Source organism: Trematosphaeria pertusa, assembly GCF_010094035.1.
Source record: "Trematosphaeria pertusa strain CBS 122368 unplaced genomic scaffold BU26scaffold_4, whole genome shotgun sequence".
In the NCBI taxonomy this organism is placed as follows: domain Eukaryota; kingdom Fungi; phylum Ascomycota; class Dothideomycetes; order Pleosporales; family Trematosphaeriaceae; genus Trematosphaeria; species Trematosphaeria pertusa.
Genome location: NW_022987215.1, coordinates 1,628,927 through 1,642,199, shown reverse-complemented (window position 1 = coordinate 1,642,199; position 13,273 = coordinate 1,628,927). Strand labels below are relative to the sequence as shown.

Here is a 13,273-nt window from a genome sequence, read left to right as displayed (position 1 = left end):
AAGACAGTCGTGGAAGTGGTCGGACTCCGCAGGGTACCAAGTCAAAGTGCACTGTTGAAAGAACTAACCTTGGAAGTAGGCATTGATGTGCTCATGTATGAATACAGCTATTTGAATCCAACAGCCGATCAACGCCTTGGAAAGCGCAGCAGCCCTAGCCGCAATCCCTCCCATATGCTGTCATCACTCGTTATATACCCAACGAGACCTATACCTTAACCTAAACCAACCGCCATGCTTTTTATATCACCTAGCACTTCTATCTCAACTACATGCCAGCCCCAGCCATAGGTCCCAAAGTACCGGCTGGAGCCAGACTGCCTTCGATGCGGCGCTTGGCATCCTGCTTTTCCTCCTGTGTCGGGTTTAGTTTCTGCATGTCTGGCATATATGATGCCCTGCTCGGGCTGTGCCCAATGGACATGCCGACGCGGACCTAGGAACCGTTAGATATGTGGTCTTCGGAGATCTGTGTTGGATGACTTACTAGAGTTTCCAACGCGGACCTGGAGTTGTCAACCAGATCATCATCGTACTTCATCTGCCCAGGCTCAAAGAGCAGCAAGATGGTGCTGCCACCAAACTTGAAGTAGCCCAGCTCTTCCGCCCGCCTAACCTTTTCGCCCGTCTTGCGCGTGATGACGGTGCTGCCCACCATCATGGCGCCGACACAGATCACCATGACCCGGCCGTGGCACTCAGAGTCGATGGGGACGATAACGCGGACATTCTCACCATAGACGTCCAGCGCTGACCGGATCGCCATGGGGTTGACGGTATAGTACTCGCCTTCGATCATCTTTGGCTCGCCCATGACACCATCCACTGGGATATGGAAACGATGGTAATCCTGTGGCGCCAGGCGGAAGACTCCGAGGGAGCCCCCAACATACCGCTTAGCGTCTTCGGGATAAGCGTCGCCTAAGAGTCGCTGAAGCGTGAACTCGCGTCCTTTGACCCAAACTGACTGTGCTGCATCGAGGGTGTTAAACACCACCGTACGACAGTCAGCAGGGGAAACGATGACCCTCGGGTCGTCAGGCGCGGAGCATGGGCGAGCACCCGGCTTTAAGGCTCGATAGAAGAACTCGTTAAAATTCTTGAATTCCGACCTCGAAAGAAGAACTTCTGACATATCGAGCTGGTGGAAAGCAATGAAGCCCTCGATTTCGGCAGCTGAAGCAGGGTCATCGTATTTCTTTCCCTGCTTGAAGCTGAGAGAACGAAGCAATTTCCGAACTAGAAAGGATTAGCATGCGGATGGGAAGAATGGCAGTCAAAGCACGTACTTCGCTTCTTTTCCATGTTGCTGGCCTTCAGGCCCTTGTACAGCAAGCGGATACCCAGTCGGACGTAAACACTCATGCGCTCTTCGTTGATCTGACCCGTGATACGATCCTGGACAAGGATATTGGCCGAGTTGGCGCCCAGCTTGTACCCGCCGTACGAGATCTTCGTAATGACCTTTGAATACCATTTCCGCTGAGCCTGGCTGGATGTGACGAATCCAGCCATAACAATGTTATTGACCTGCCTCCAGTCCTGACTGGCGCAGGTAGCCACGTGGGTGATAATATCGGCATCTGACTTCTTGTTCAGACGCGGCTGGTGGCAGATGGGACATTCCCGTATTTCAATCACGTGCTCTTCTCCTTTGTCGTCTGCCAGGTCATCCGGGTGGATAAACTCGGCTTCTTCGCCCTCCTTGTCCTTGTATTCCTGCTCCAGAAGCGGAATTGACGTTTGGGAAGGGTGAAGGTTGAGTGGCGTTTGCGAGCCGGATGTCTGCGACGGCGTCGTGGTACCCGGTGTGACATACTCGCTGTCGGTCAATCGGCTCCATACGCCCTTCTTCGTCTCTTGGTCTTCAGTGCGCTGCAGTTGATCCTCCAAGCACATTACAGTCTCATCGTACGTGAGAAAGTCCTCCCCATTGTGCTCCGAAGCATATCGCCTGAAGAAGCTGTCAATCGTTGACTCGTGGAGAGTAGAGCCGAGAGTGTCCAACATGGTAGTAAGCTCGACCTTGTCAATCAGACCGCTGTCATCTGCGTCGTACTGCTTAAGCATCGCTCGCCAGAACTGCTGTCGAAGCGCCTTGTATGGCAGGTACTTCGCGCGGATGTGCAGGGTAGGATTGTGCTTTGCCTCCCAGCGGTCCTTGTTCTTCAGCTCCAGCGGCAAGGTATACATCTTGAGATCTTGGTCGTCCACTGCAGTAGGATCGACATTGACCATTGGCAAAGGCGTGAGATTCCCATTAGCATCAACTCCAGGAGTCTGGGGGACACTAGTAGGAATCGGGGGTAGCAAGCCGTTTCCGTTTCCAGAGAGGGAGCTCGCGGAGTTCTCTTTCTTCAGCCCGGGCCTACTGAGGCGAGAGAGACTGCTCGCTGAGGAAGATCGAGACATTGGAAGACGGAAGCGGGATCTCCTAGCTTCCGGGATACCCGGAGAGTCCTGAGGCTCCGGGAGTTTGTAAAGACCTGTGTTCGGGTCGGCCTCGGGAGCGACCGCGACAGCCTTTTCAACCGGAAACATGACTGTGCCCACATAATCGTTTCCAGAGAACTTGTCCTTGTCTACGACTGTGAAAGTGACTGAGTAGTTTGTCTCGCGGCGGAGGACCTGGAAAACGAGCTTCTCTTCGAATACGGGATTGAGGTTGTGGCTGACGACCTTGGTGCGGTACGTCTTCTTTCCGAGCGAGGTGACGACGAAGGGGTCCATATCGAACGACGTTCGTGTGACTGCACTCAAATTAGCAGGCGGAAAGGAGCGAGTCGCCCTTAAACCCACCATTGCGCTCTGGCGGCAGGTCTGTAATCTTGGTAATCTCCAAGAACAGCACGCCAGCGACCTCAGTCTTGTCAGAGAACTCGTAGGCGCGCATCTTGTTCGCCTTCCTCCTCAGCCTCGCTAGCCTGAGCTTCTTTCGCCGCTTCTCTCTCTTCTCGGCCTTCTTGGACTCGTCCTGTGCTTCGTCAGAGCTCTCCTCCTCCTCCTCTTCCTCCTGCTCCTCGTTGTCGGCGCTCTCCCCCCGAAGCAAAGCTTCTTCTTCCTCTTCATCCGGGCTAGGGGTTTGCGTCGTGTAGCTCATGAATTTCTGGATAATCTCCTCAGGGGTCGCAGAAGGGTTGCTGGTGTCGGCAAGGGAGAACTGGATCTGGATCTCTCCTGAGACCATGGACTTCTTCCTCCCGGAGCGCCGGGACTGCAATGTAAACCACTTCGGCTCCTGCACAGGCTGCGCATTCTGGAAGACGTCCTCGAGGATGACGTCAAACTCGCCCATATAGTCCTTGCCAAAGCGGTCCTTGTCCCAGCAGCAGGCCTCGAGGAGCAGGCTCTGTATGCCGGTGATGGGGAACTCGAGCGTGGTGTTCCATTCCGGGTTCAGCGTCTTGTTGATCGTGGGCGTGGCTTCCTTCGCGTCTCCGAGGGTCAGGACGAGGTACTGCAGCGCATGCGGTCAGTCTCGAGCTCTCTGCGTGGATGAGGTAGAACAATTGAGAAAGCCAGTGCAGACTTACAGGATCAGAAGTGCCACTCCTGTCCTTTGCAGCCAGATTTCTGCCCTACAGCAGCTGTCAGCTCTCAAGCGTGCCCGCGGCGGGGTACGCGCCCGCACCTTGATCACATTTGCCCTGAGCACCAGCCCGGGCTTTCCGTTCTCACTCATTGTGCGCTTCGGGCTCGAGCCACGGCTGATCGGAACGCTTGTCGGTGCAGAGGGGGAGCTGTTGCCGCTATTGTGGTTGTTCTTGAGACGGTGCGGGAGGGAGAGTTTGGAGCTCAGGGTTGGGCGCCCCATGCTGGTCGACGTATGCGCTGCGGCTGTGAGAACACGGAACTTGCTGGCTGGGCTGCGGTAGCCAAGATTCTTCGCGCCAGGAACCAAGGCACCTGGCGATCGGAGGGCAGCGGCTTCAATTCATGCAATGGCGAGCTGTCGCGTGTTCAAGCAAGCATGCAGAGGAAGTGGAGGAGCTGGCGAGGCCGGGAGACGGGCACAGAGGTGGTGAATGCGGCTTGGGGCCAGGGCGCAACCTAGCTGGGGCCGGTATATGGGCCCGCGCTGCACGACAGCTGAGGGTATGCAGGCGATCCACAATTCAGAGGCACGAGGTACCGGTAGAGCGTCGCTACGGATGAGCAGGAGCGTCGCGGTCGCGGCGGAGCTGCCGGAAAGACGTGACGTTTTATGGGGGGTGGCTCCCGCGCTTTGGGGACTTCACAATGCCCCCCCAGCCGACACGGTATGAAAACAGCCACATTTCACAGCCAAAGCTCATTTCAAGCGTTAATTTTAGCAAGCTGAGCATGCCCTTCCACAGTGAGCCTTGCGGCGCCGCAGTCTCATTCCGCTGAAACGAGGCAGCGATTCGAGCCGCCAATGCCCCGAAGCCACAGCATACGATTTTTCGTCATCATCGGCCTAATTCGAGTAATTCTGCAGCTGTCTCGCTACTCTAACATGTTCCGTGGCCTCCTATAAGCTCATGATTCCCTCTCCTCCGTCCGCGGTTCGATCGCTGCGGTATAATCAACTCGGCCCAGAAATGCCGCATTTGGAGTGTGAGTATCCATTGTCCTGCTGAAGCGAGCAAGGAGTCGCAGCCCAACATCCAACTCACAGGATCCATTGCGCTGCGCCGTCGAGCCTGGTTTGCGTGAGGTGGCCTCGATTGAACTTTCTACGATCGCATCGCCGTGGTTTCGCACAATCTTATCTCCAATGGCTTACTCTGTTCGCGATGGCGTTCTTGAGCACGTACGTACGCCCGCTCCGGACCAGTTCAGCCCTACGCAAACCCACCGGACTTACTACTAGACCCGATTCTCGATAGACTTGCCTAGACAGATTGAAGACACGGTACTCCGTACGTCATCGATCATACCACATCTCGATCACGTTCCTCAGACGCGCTGCCCTCCTCGAAACCACACGCCTCAGAAAGGGGCCACCTAGGCAGCTTACCCCTGTGGCTCCAATGCAACTTGCCCATTCGCCATGTGTTAAGCCATCAGGGAGGACACAGCCATGGTACCAAGAAGTACATCATTTACCGGTGGTATTCATACGAGCTCTACTAGTAGTCTATCTGTCTCTTTCTCCACACATGTAGGACCATTATTCGATCTCATCGATCGAAGTCTATTGGTACGACGCCAAAACTGCCATTCCATGAGAGTGGGCCCGCCAAAAGCAAGACCTGTAACCTCCAACCACAAACGCCCGCTTAGAATACAGTGCAGCGGTTCAACGTCATAAGTCGCGCGGAACGCCGGCTCGGGATGCGAGTGTGCCGCCAACAGCGCCAATGCTGAACTAGAAAGGAAAAAGAGCAAGATGCGAAGAAAGGGACGTAGGATAGACCGGCTACGCGGCTGGCGCAGCGACTGCGGCAGGCTCCGGTACTTCGAGCGGCGGACCATCCAGAGGAGTCTTCATATACGAGAATATCGACGGCCATTCGAACGTCTTCTCCTCCTTTGGCGACATCATAGCAAACGCCGGAATCGCGGTCTTGCTTGAAGCGCGTCTCCACATGTTCGCCCTCGGGTTGAAGTTCGCAGGCAAGCCCCTTCCCTTCGTCTTCTCCTCATCCTTCTTCGCGATCTTGATAACCTCGCGCTGGATATCCGCGAACGTGTCGAAGGGGATGTACGGCAGCCCGTTCTCGATGCAGTATTCTTCTAGACGCAGACCGCGGCGGGCGAAGAGCACGTCGGCTTCGCGCGCAGCAGGGAGATCGGACACGCCGTCGCCGATGAAGATGATCATGGGAATTGTGCCGTCGTCGCTTTGGAGTCGCGTGTCGTCTTTCCAGTCGTTGATGGATTTGGCTTTGTCGTGGCCGAGCTCGGTGTCGTGCAGCCAGACCGGTTTCCATTCGCTGCCGTCGGTCGAGATGGTGGCGTCGTTGGCGACGATGTCAATGTGCTTCGAGTCCTCCTCGCCCAGGAAGTGATCCAGGACTCTCCTCAGCACCGGCTTGAGTCCAGCGGAGATGACGTTGAAGGGGATGTTGTTGATGATGCAGAACTTGTGGAAGGTCTGGAAGTCGCGATCAATTTCGAGCGCCTCCTTCATCACCTCAAAGCCGTCGTCAAACGGCACGTCCAGCGAGCCCCACATTTCCTCTGAGACTTCGCGGAAGGAGCGCTCGCCGCTGTGGATCTGCTCGTCGAGGACCTTGCGGCGTTCGGAGCCGCAGCCGAAGCTGTTGAAGAGGATGTGACCCGTGTCTTGCATGAAGATGGTTCCGTCGAAGTCTGGATAGGGCGTTAGTGATCGCGGACCTTAAGGTAGAGCTAGCACCTGGGTGTGGCTCAGGATCGACAGGATGTGCTCGCGTACCTGAGAAGCAGATGATCTTCCGCTTTGTATCAATACTCGCGGTATCGATCGATTTGGTCTTGGGTGCCTTGAAGCAGTCGATGGATTTCACCTCGGTGGCTGGGGGGGTGATTGCGATGGGTGCCATAGTGGAAGTATAAGGTGGACCGTTTCGTGAGAAGAGATGGGAAGAGAGGAAGGCGATGCTGAGTCGATGAGGCTGTTGATAGACGCTGAAGAAGCTGGTTGAGTGCTGCCCTCCATCGTCGCGAAACCTCCGACTTTATATCCAATTCCACCATGAAGCCTCACGCCGCCAGTATGACCGCATCGCCAGCATCGTCACCCACAGTCTCCATAACGTCGTACCTTATCGCCCATAGCCGCACGATACCATGCCGTTGCAGTACGGCCGCGGATACTGCTGAAAGCCCATGTACCGCGACTCGAGTGCCTGTACTGCAGTCCTGATTAGTGCAGGGTGCAGTTTTAGCGCGGGGGGACGCATCTCGACGTCACTGACGAGAGACCCTCACGGTTTTCGATAGCTCCCGAGTGGGGCTCTGGAGTCCTTTTATTTACCGCCTACGACATCGCGCTTGGGAGCGGGTCGTGATAGCTTCATGCTCAGTGACGACGGTGAGCGCCTTGATGGTGATATCGTCTGACTCTTGCAGGAAGGAACGGTACGTTCTAGAGCCGCGGCACTGCGAAATGGATGTCCACAATGATTTTGAAGGAACTACGCATGCGAAGAATGGCAAGGGGAATAGAAGGAATAGAGAGCTTGAGGGGCATTATTGTGTAGTGCTTTTGCACCGCTTTTCATGCCCTTGCATATAGCTCACCAAATGAATGAACCAACCTACCTAACCATCCCGAAGTCTCCCAGAGCCTCAAGATTCCGCCTAGTCTCTTGCGGTAGGGAATTCTCCGGATCTAAGGGCTCGCCGTATAAGTAAGTAAGATTGGCTTGTCTATTGTACGCACCCGCGAGGGGCTCTAGGGTAGCTGTTGCGCACGTCGTTCTATCCGGAGAATTCCACACCGTGAGAGCTAGTATAAACCGTCAATTTGTGTGCGAACCCCAGACCGTTGATCGCTCGCTTATTCACCCATTGTCCGAGCACACTTAACCGCTTCAAGCCCCTCCCCAACCCCTCCGTCCACACCCTGTCCATCATCATCGCTCTCGCTCTTCAAGAAACCTCGCATAAGAAATAACCTCAGAAACGTGACGAACCGCAGCGGCTTGCATGCTCCCAAGGGCGGCTCGCCTTATTTCTACGCTCGGCGGGATTCCACGCTGATTGTTAGGGTGCTGTTCGTTCGTCGCCAGTAGGACGAACAAACTAAACCGAAAGCCGCACGCCTTGACTGAGCCTCCTCTATTGGGTCCTTCCTGTCCTATCGCGCCTCTCCCCTCTATCCGGAAGGTTGCACAAACCCACCGCAACCGCCCACTCATCCACTCAATCTCACATCCGAAAATAGACCTCACATACATACATGCGCGCTGCCCCCGAACGCCGAAGTGCTTACATCCACACCATTTCGCAATCCCCGCCCTGGACACCTAGCGGAGATATTACCCAAAAGCCGCTCCGATTTTCCGCTAGAAATGTGCGATACGCGATGAAAGGGGAGGAGAATAAAGGGAAATCCCTTGCCTCGGTGGGACCCTGAAAGTGCCGCGCCAACCGCCCGGCGAAAGGAACAGGACAAGTGCGAATTAGTTCCAATGGCTTGTCAGCCACACTTTGTATGGACTGGATACGGCATCAATAGCAATAGCATGAACGATAAACAAAAGCGCATAACGCAACCAAGACCTTTGCTCTGCCCAAAAGGGACATCCTTGCATTCACAGCTGCTTCCCCAGCCGTTCACGCACCTTCCCCATCAGCGCAGCAGCAGCAAGAAGCTGGGCAAGCCACACTCACTGATTGACACGTCACAGACAGCCAGGACAACGCAAATGCAAATCGTGCAACATACACTGAAACATCATTTCACTACCTACATATCTCTCAGCCTTGATTGTTACACACCCCATCTGCCACAGCACACCGCCGAAACATGTTGTGAGGAGAATGCACAACGCAGCAAGTAGGTAAAGGAAAGGTGTATCCGCGCCAAAAAAGGTAGAGAAGACAGTATTAGAAAACAGAGGCTCTTTCATTTCTCTCCACTCCATCGAATTCAGACAGGAACTCGCTTTGAGATAGGAGTCCCAATCCCTTGCAAAAGTACATATAAGGAGAAGAAGAAGAACGGAATAAGAATTCACAGGCAATAGTAGCGCCCGGAAATAAAAAAGCTTACTTTGTTCTGACGTGGAGAAATTCCCCCGGCCCACGCAGGGTATCAAAGAGAAACCATCTTTGGCGATGGGATGGATGAGGGCAGCCCGCTCAAACAGGAAGTCGAATGAGTTATGGGTGACGAAAGTGTGCGAGATGAAAGAAAAGCATTTTCACAACGCCGTGCAGCATGACATGGCGAATAATGCCGTCGTCAAAGACATACAACCCGTGACTCAACTCCCAGTGATAAAGGTCTTTTGTTTGTCCCAGCACGAAATACCCCATTGACTTATATCAGACCGCACAATCGGAGGTTCTCTTGAATGATAATGTCTAGACTCCGTTAGTGATGCCAAAACGAGCGCGCAATAGGACGCAAACGTACCGTTAACTGCAGCCATGACAAATCGGATCTGCATTGTGTCCGTAGCGCAGGTGAAGTGGGTGTAGATCTGCTTGGTCTCGTGCTGGTTGAGCGAGACGAATCGGTTCAGGATGTAGTCGCACGCCGCGGCGTAGTCTGGCCCGCCTGTTCTCGCGCGTTAGGTATTGTCTCAATTATGATGGGTCTCTAGCGTACCTTCGTAGTCCGGGAAGTAGTTCTTCATCGGGCTGACAGGCAGCTTCTCCTTGAACCTGTCGATCTTGTTCAAGAACAGAATGATCGATGTCTTTACGAACCACCGCGAGTTGCAGATAGAGTCGAATAGGGTAAGCGCCTCCTGCATACGGTTGACTGTCTCGTCTTCGAAGAGCAGCTGGTCGTACTCGGAGATGGCGACCAGGAAGAGGATGGTAGTGACATTCTCGAAGCAGTGTATCCACTTCTTTCTTTCCGAGCGCTGGCCTCCGACGTCGAACATGCGGTATGTGAGATCGCCAATGATGAAGGTAGTTTCGGTGATACCAGTCGTCTTTACACGCGAGCGCAGGACATCCTGGTCGTTGGGGATGTAGTCGGGCGCAGCGATGCGGTCAATTGAGTCGAAGTAGCTTGTGGTAGTCAGTATTTAAAATCGGCCAAACCATATGCGAGATGATCACTCACTATTTCGCGGAGTCGTTGAGCTGGTATTCGCGCGATCGCTGGAAGCACTGCTGCACACCCGCGTCTTTCCATAGCACCGAGATGGCGTTGCCGACTTCTGGAGGCAGGCTGTCGCCTTCAATCTGCGCGGGCTGCATGAAGATGGTCTGGACGTGGTACTCGGCGCGCTGGTCGTCGAGCGGGAGCTCCAGTGATTCCATGGCCTCAAGGATGACGCGCATTGACTGCACGGTGTTGCTGAAGATGATCTCCTTGAACGACTCCCGCTCGTCGCGCGAGTAGCCGCCCTCGTGGATGAGCTTCATCTGCTTGAGAATCGTCGATTTGCCCGATTCACCAGCGCCTGGGGCATGTTAGACAATGTGAGAGCGAAAAGAGCTCGCGAGTACTGACCGAGAAGCAGCATCTTGATCTCGTTGCGCTGCAGCATCTTGTCGCGCTTGAGCTGGTTCTCAATCTCCTCGTTCCTCTGCTTCCCCTCCTTCTCCTCTGTGCTCATTCCGCAACCCATGGTGGCGGTGTTATTGTGATATTAGGGAAGGTACGTAGAGATGTTCCGTCGAGAGGCCGGCCGACACGGAATCTGCGCGAACGAAGAAGTCAATACAGGGTGTGAGGGGAGAGGCGGCGTAGCAAAAGAGGTTGGAGCATAGGGCGACTGCCGGGCGTGGCGTGCAGATCCGGGTGAGATTGGTGAGCAGAGGCAGGAGTGTGCTTGCTCGAAACGGCGGCGGCGGCGGTCGCAAAGGCAGAGGGGAGAGGGGAGACGACAACGGGGCAGGTACTCACTGGTTATTACAATAAAGTCTAAGCGGCTGCGGATGAGCAGCACCTGCGGTGAATGCAGGAGGGTCGGCACGCGGGGGTGAAGGATGGCTGGACAGTTGATGGAGAAGGTGTAAGGGCTCGCTTGGGTCGGGGCGGGCTCTGGCGCTGCAAGGTCGGGGCGGAGGCTGGAGGCTGTCAATGGCTGCGTCGACGGCCCTTCTGGTGTCGCAACGAGAGGCGGATGCAGTGTAGCTGGAGTCGCACGGCAGCAGCTTGACGAGAGATGCCGGCAGCGCAGCGAGAGTGCTGGATAGAAGAGCGAGGCGTCGCAGCGCAGGAGGTGGTTTTGCCCAGCGAAAGGGGAGAGGCGCTTGCCCCGAACGGGCGCCACCGCCGCACGGACCACCGGCCTGCAGCACCATGGACATGGGCAGACGGCATGCGCACTCCAGAGTCTGTCCATCGTCCTCCGACGCCAGTCTGTTCGGCGACGGGGAGCCTGCGTCTACAGAAAGAGAGCTCTGCTCCAGCGCATGCGGCGGCTCTCCAAGGCACGCCGATGACGGGCAGTCTGTCCGACACTGCTCTCCCACACCTGCGGACTCGCTCGCTCTCCGTACTTCACCGTAACTTCTCCTGATTACCAATGGATGGCCACGCACGGCAACGACGATCCGCCTCGATGCTCCCGCAGTGCTCGCAGCACGAAATGCGAAATGCCTGCCCTCGCCCCCAGAGTTGCGTTGCACCACCTGTTGCACTGCACTGCTGGGCCCGCGTCTGACTAGCAGCTATTCTAGAAGCCTTGTCGAAAATAGGGGCGCATCGAATAAAGGCCTGGCGCCGGGGCCCTCCGCGGTGGAGGCCATGAGGGACCCCCCAGCCAAATCCGAAACGTTTCTGCGTGTGCGTTGCAGCTTCGTTTGATCGCAGTGTTCAACGTCCTGGCGCTGCAAGCAACACCCCAGCGCGATGCAACCGCCGTCCTGCTGCTGTTCTACCTCGCCCGCTCTGGGGTCTCACACGCAGAGCACTGCGTTGCTGCCAGAAAACCGCAGCGTCGGACAGCCAACAGAGTTCGCTTTCGGGTCGGACGGTCCAGACTAGCCTTGCCCGAGTAGGCGTAGCGCGCCGGTGGTGAACACTGAACCTCGCTCTGCAAACCTTCGTTGCAGCTCCCAACCATCGCGTCCTCATCTCCCTGAATCATGACTTTCAGCGTGGGCCCAATCATTACCGTTGCGGTGGCCAACTCTTATGCTCCCGCGCGGACGTGCCGTATTAATTATTATCCACCATCTCGTTTCCATTGAATCTATAGACTGGCAAAGTCCGCTCCGCTTTCGCTTTCTTATCCGACCTGTGCACTGTTCGATCCCCCTTACCTACCGATATCCACTCCTCGGAGCATCAATGCGGGGAGAACACTTCTGGAAGACTGTGTCACCGCCTGTACTTTGTATACTTGTACTCTTTCCAAAAGGCAAGCCCTACCCGCCACGAGCTGGTGCCGTGCTTCCCCTAGCGTACCACCGGCATCTCTCCCGACGACTTCTGCGTCCCGAGGTCTGCAGTGTCGACTCACTCGTCACCCCCATTACCATGAATTTGGTTTGGAGCGGCTCGAGACCGTCCCTCCGGAACACGTGCTAGTCGTACCATATTCGATAAATCGCCGAAATTACGCCCGTTGTCGTTATCAATATCACGATGCGCGATGCACGTGTGCACGAGATCCGCGTCTTACTTCAGACTCTTTTTTCAGTATAAACTCCTGCGAGTCAGCAGCAACGTGGGCATTGACACGTGAGATTTATTCCTGTTCCCCGGAACGGAGCAAAGCTTCTTCGGATGCGTTCCCTTCTATTTGGGTTCGCCGCCTTTGCTCGCTCCAGACCGCCCACGCTTATCTAAACAGAGGTCTCTAACAGTATGGCCGTCTACTACTTTCTCTTGATTGGAGTGCCGTGGAGAGGCATCCTAATCTCAGAAGGAGCTTCTGGATGCGTCTTGCTGAAAGGAATCAGAGTCTTATAAGCTTCTGGGCCGGCAACATTAACAACCCACTGACCTAACCCTCTAAGCGGCGGAGGGAGTTGGAAGGAGGTCGGGCTATGTTGGAAGGGATGCGATCTCTTGCTCCTCTCGATGTCGCGCTTTCGGGTCTGAGGAGTTGTAGGATGCGTTCCTATCCGCATATGCATTTTCTGTTCTCTGTCATCGCCAGCCTATCGCTTAATCGACTCCGGACTCGTTCACTGCGCCGCCCTCACTGCAAGACCCCTCAATCCTCTCCGCAGCTTCTTACGTGGGGCGGACGGACCGCGCCGCAGGTGCATATTAAAGCTGAGCGTCGGCCCAGAGGATTGTGTGGCTGAGGTGGATCTGTTCATTGGAATGTTTCGGTTGAAAGAACACTGCGGGATTCAGTCTCGTACGTCAACCTTCAGTCTCATACGTCTAGCCTCTCGCGCGGAGAGGATTGCCCCAGAGTAGAACACTTTGAGTCGATTTCGGAACAGTGCACCCCATCCATTGTACCCAAATGGCATCCCACACAATCCACGTGTCGTCAATAAGCTCGCGTGCGGCGTGGCTGCTGATGTATCCGTGGTATGTGGGGAGGCTGACCGAAGCAGTAGTAGATCTTGGAAAGGCTCTATCTATGTGCTGGGGCTAAACGTGGCCGTTAACGTAGGTAAGAGAAGAAATAGGGCATTCGGCTTATTGTTTCTAATCTTGAGGTCGATATCCGCGTGGACTCTCGTGCGTCGTTGGAGGCTGAGCTACTGTATGCATGTACCGTTC

General features: G+C 55.3%; 3 protein-coding genes across 3 annotated transcripts; all 3 read right to left on the bottom strand.

Annotated features, from left to right (window-relative positions):
* Positions 1–150: 150 nt before the first annotated feature.
* BU26DRAFT_516932 (uncharacterized protein) lies at positions 151–4,162 on the bottom strand. Its single transcript, XM_033828449.1, has 6 exons — positions 3,632–4,162; positions 3,534–3,578; positions 2,800–3,457; positions 1,290–2,750; positions 488–1,239; positions 151–436 (listed from the first exon to the last, which is right to left on the bottom strand). The coding sequence occupies exons 1-6, from the start codon at positions 3,812–3,814 to the stop codon at positions 269–271; spliced, it is 3,267 nt and encodes a 1,088-aa protein (XP_033687264.1). The 5' UTR covers positions 3,815–4,162; the 3' UTR covers positions 151–268.
* Positions 4,163–5,044: 882 nt separating this feature from the next.
* Positions 5,045–6,420, bottom strand: BU26DRAFT_516930 (2,3-diketo-5-methylthio-1-phosphopentane phosphatase). The gene is made up of 2 exons (XM_033828448.1): positions 6,365–6,420; positions 5,045–6,279 (listed from the first exon to the last, which is right to left on the bottom strand). Exon 2 carries the CDS (start codon positions 6,257–6,259, stop codon positions 5,384–5,386), a length of 876 nt encoding a protein of 291 aa, XP_033687263.1. The 5' UTR covers positions 6,260–6,279; positions 6,365–6,420; the 3' UTR covers positions 5,045–5,383.
* Positions 6,421–8,573: 2,153 nt separating this feature from the next.
* Positions 8,574–10,567, bottom strand: BU26DRAFT_516927 (G protein alpha subunit). The gene is made up of 5 exons (XM_033828447.1): positions 10,091–10,567; positions 9,698–10,040; positions 9,230–9,642; positions 9,035–9,178; positions 8,574–8,982 (listed from the first exon to the last, which is right to left on the bottom strand). Exons 1-5 carry the CDS (start codon positions 10,206–10,208, stop codon positions 8,939–8,941), a joined length of 1,062 nt encoding a protein of 353 aa, XP_033687262.1. The 5' UTR covers positions 10,209–10,567; the 3' UTR covers positions 8,574–8,938.
* Positions 10,568–13,273: the final 2,706 nt, after the last annotated feature.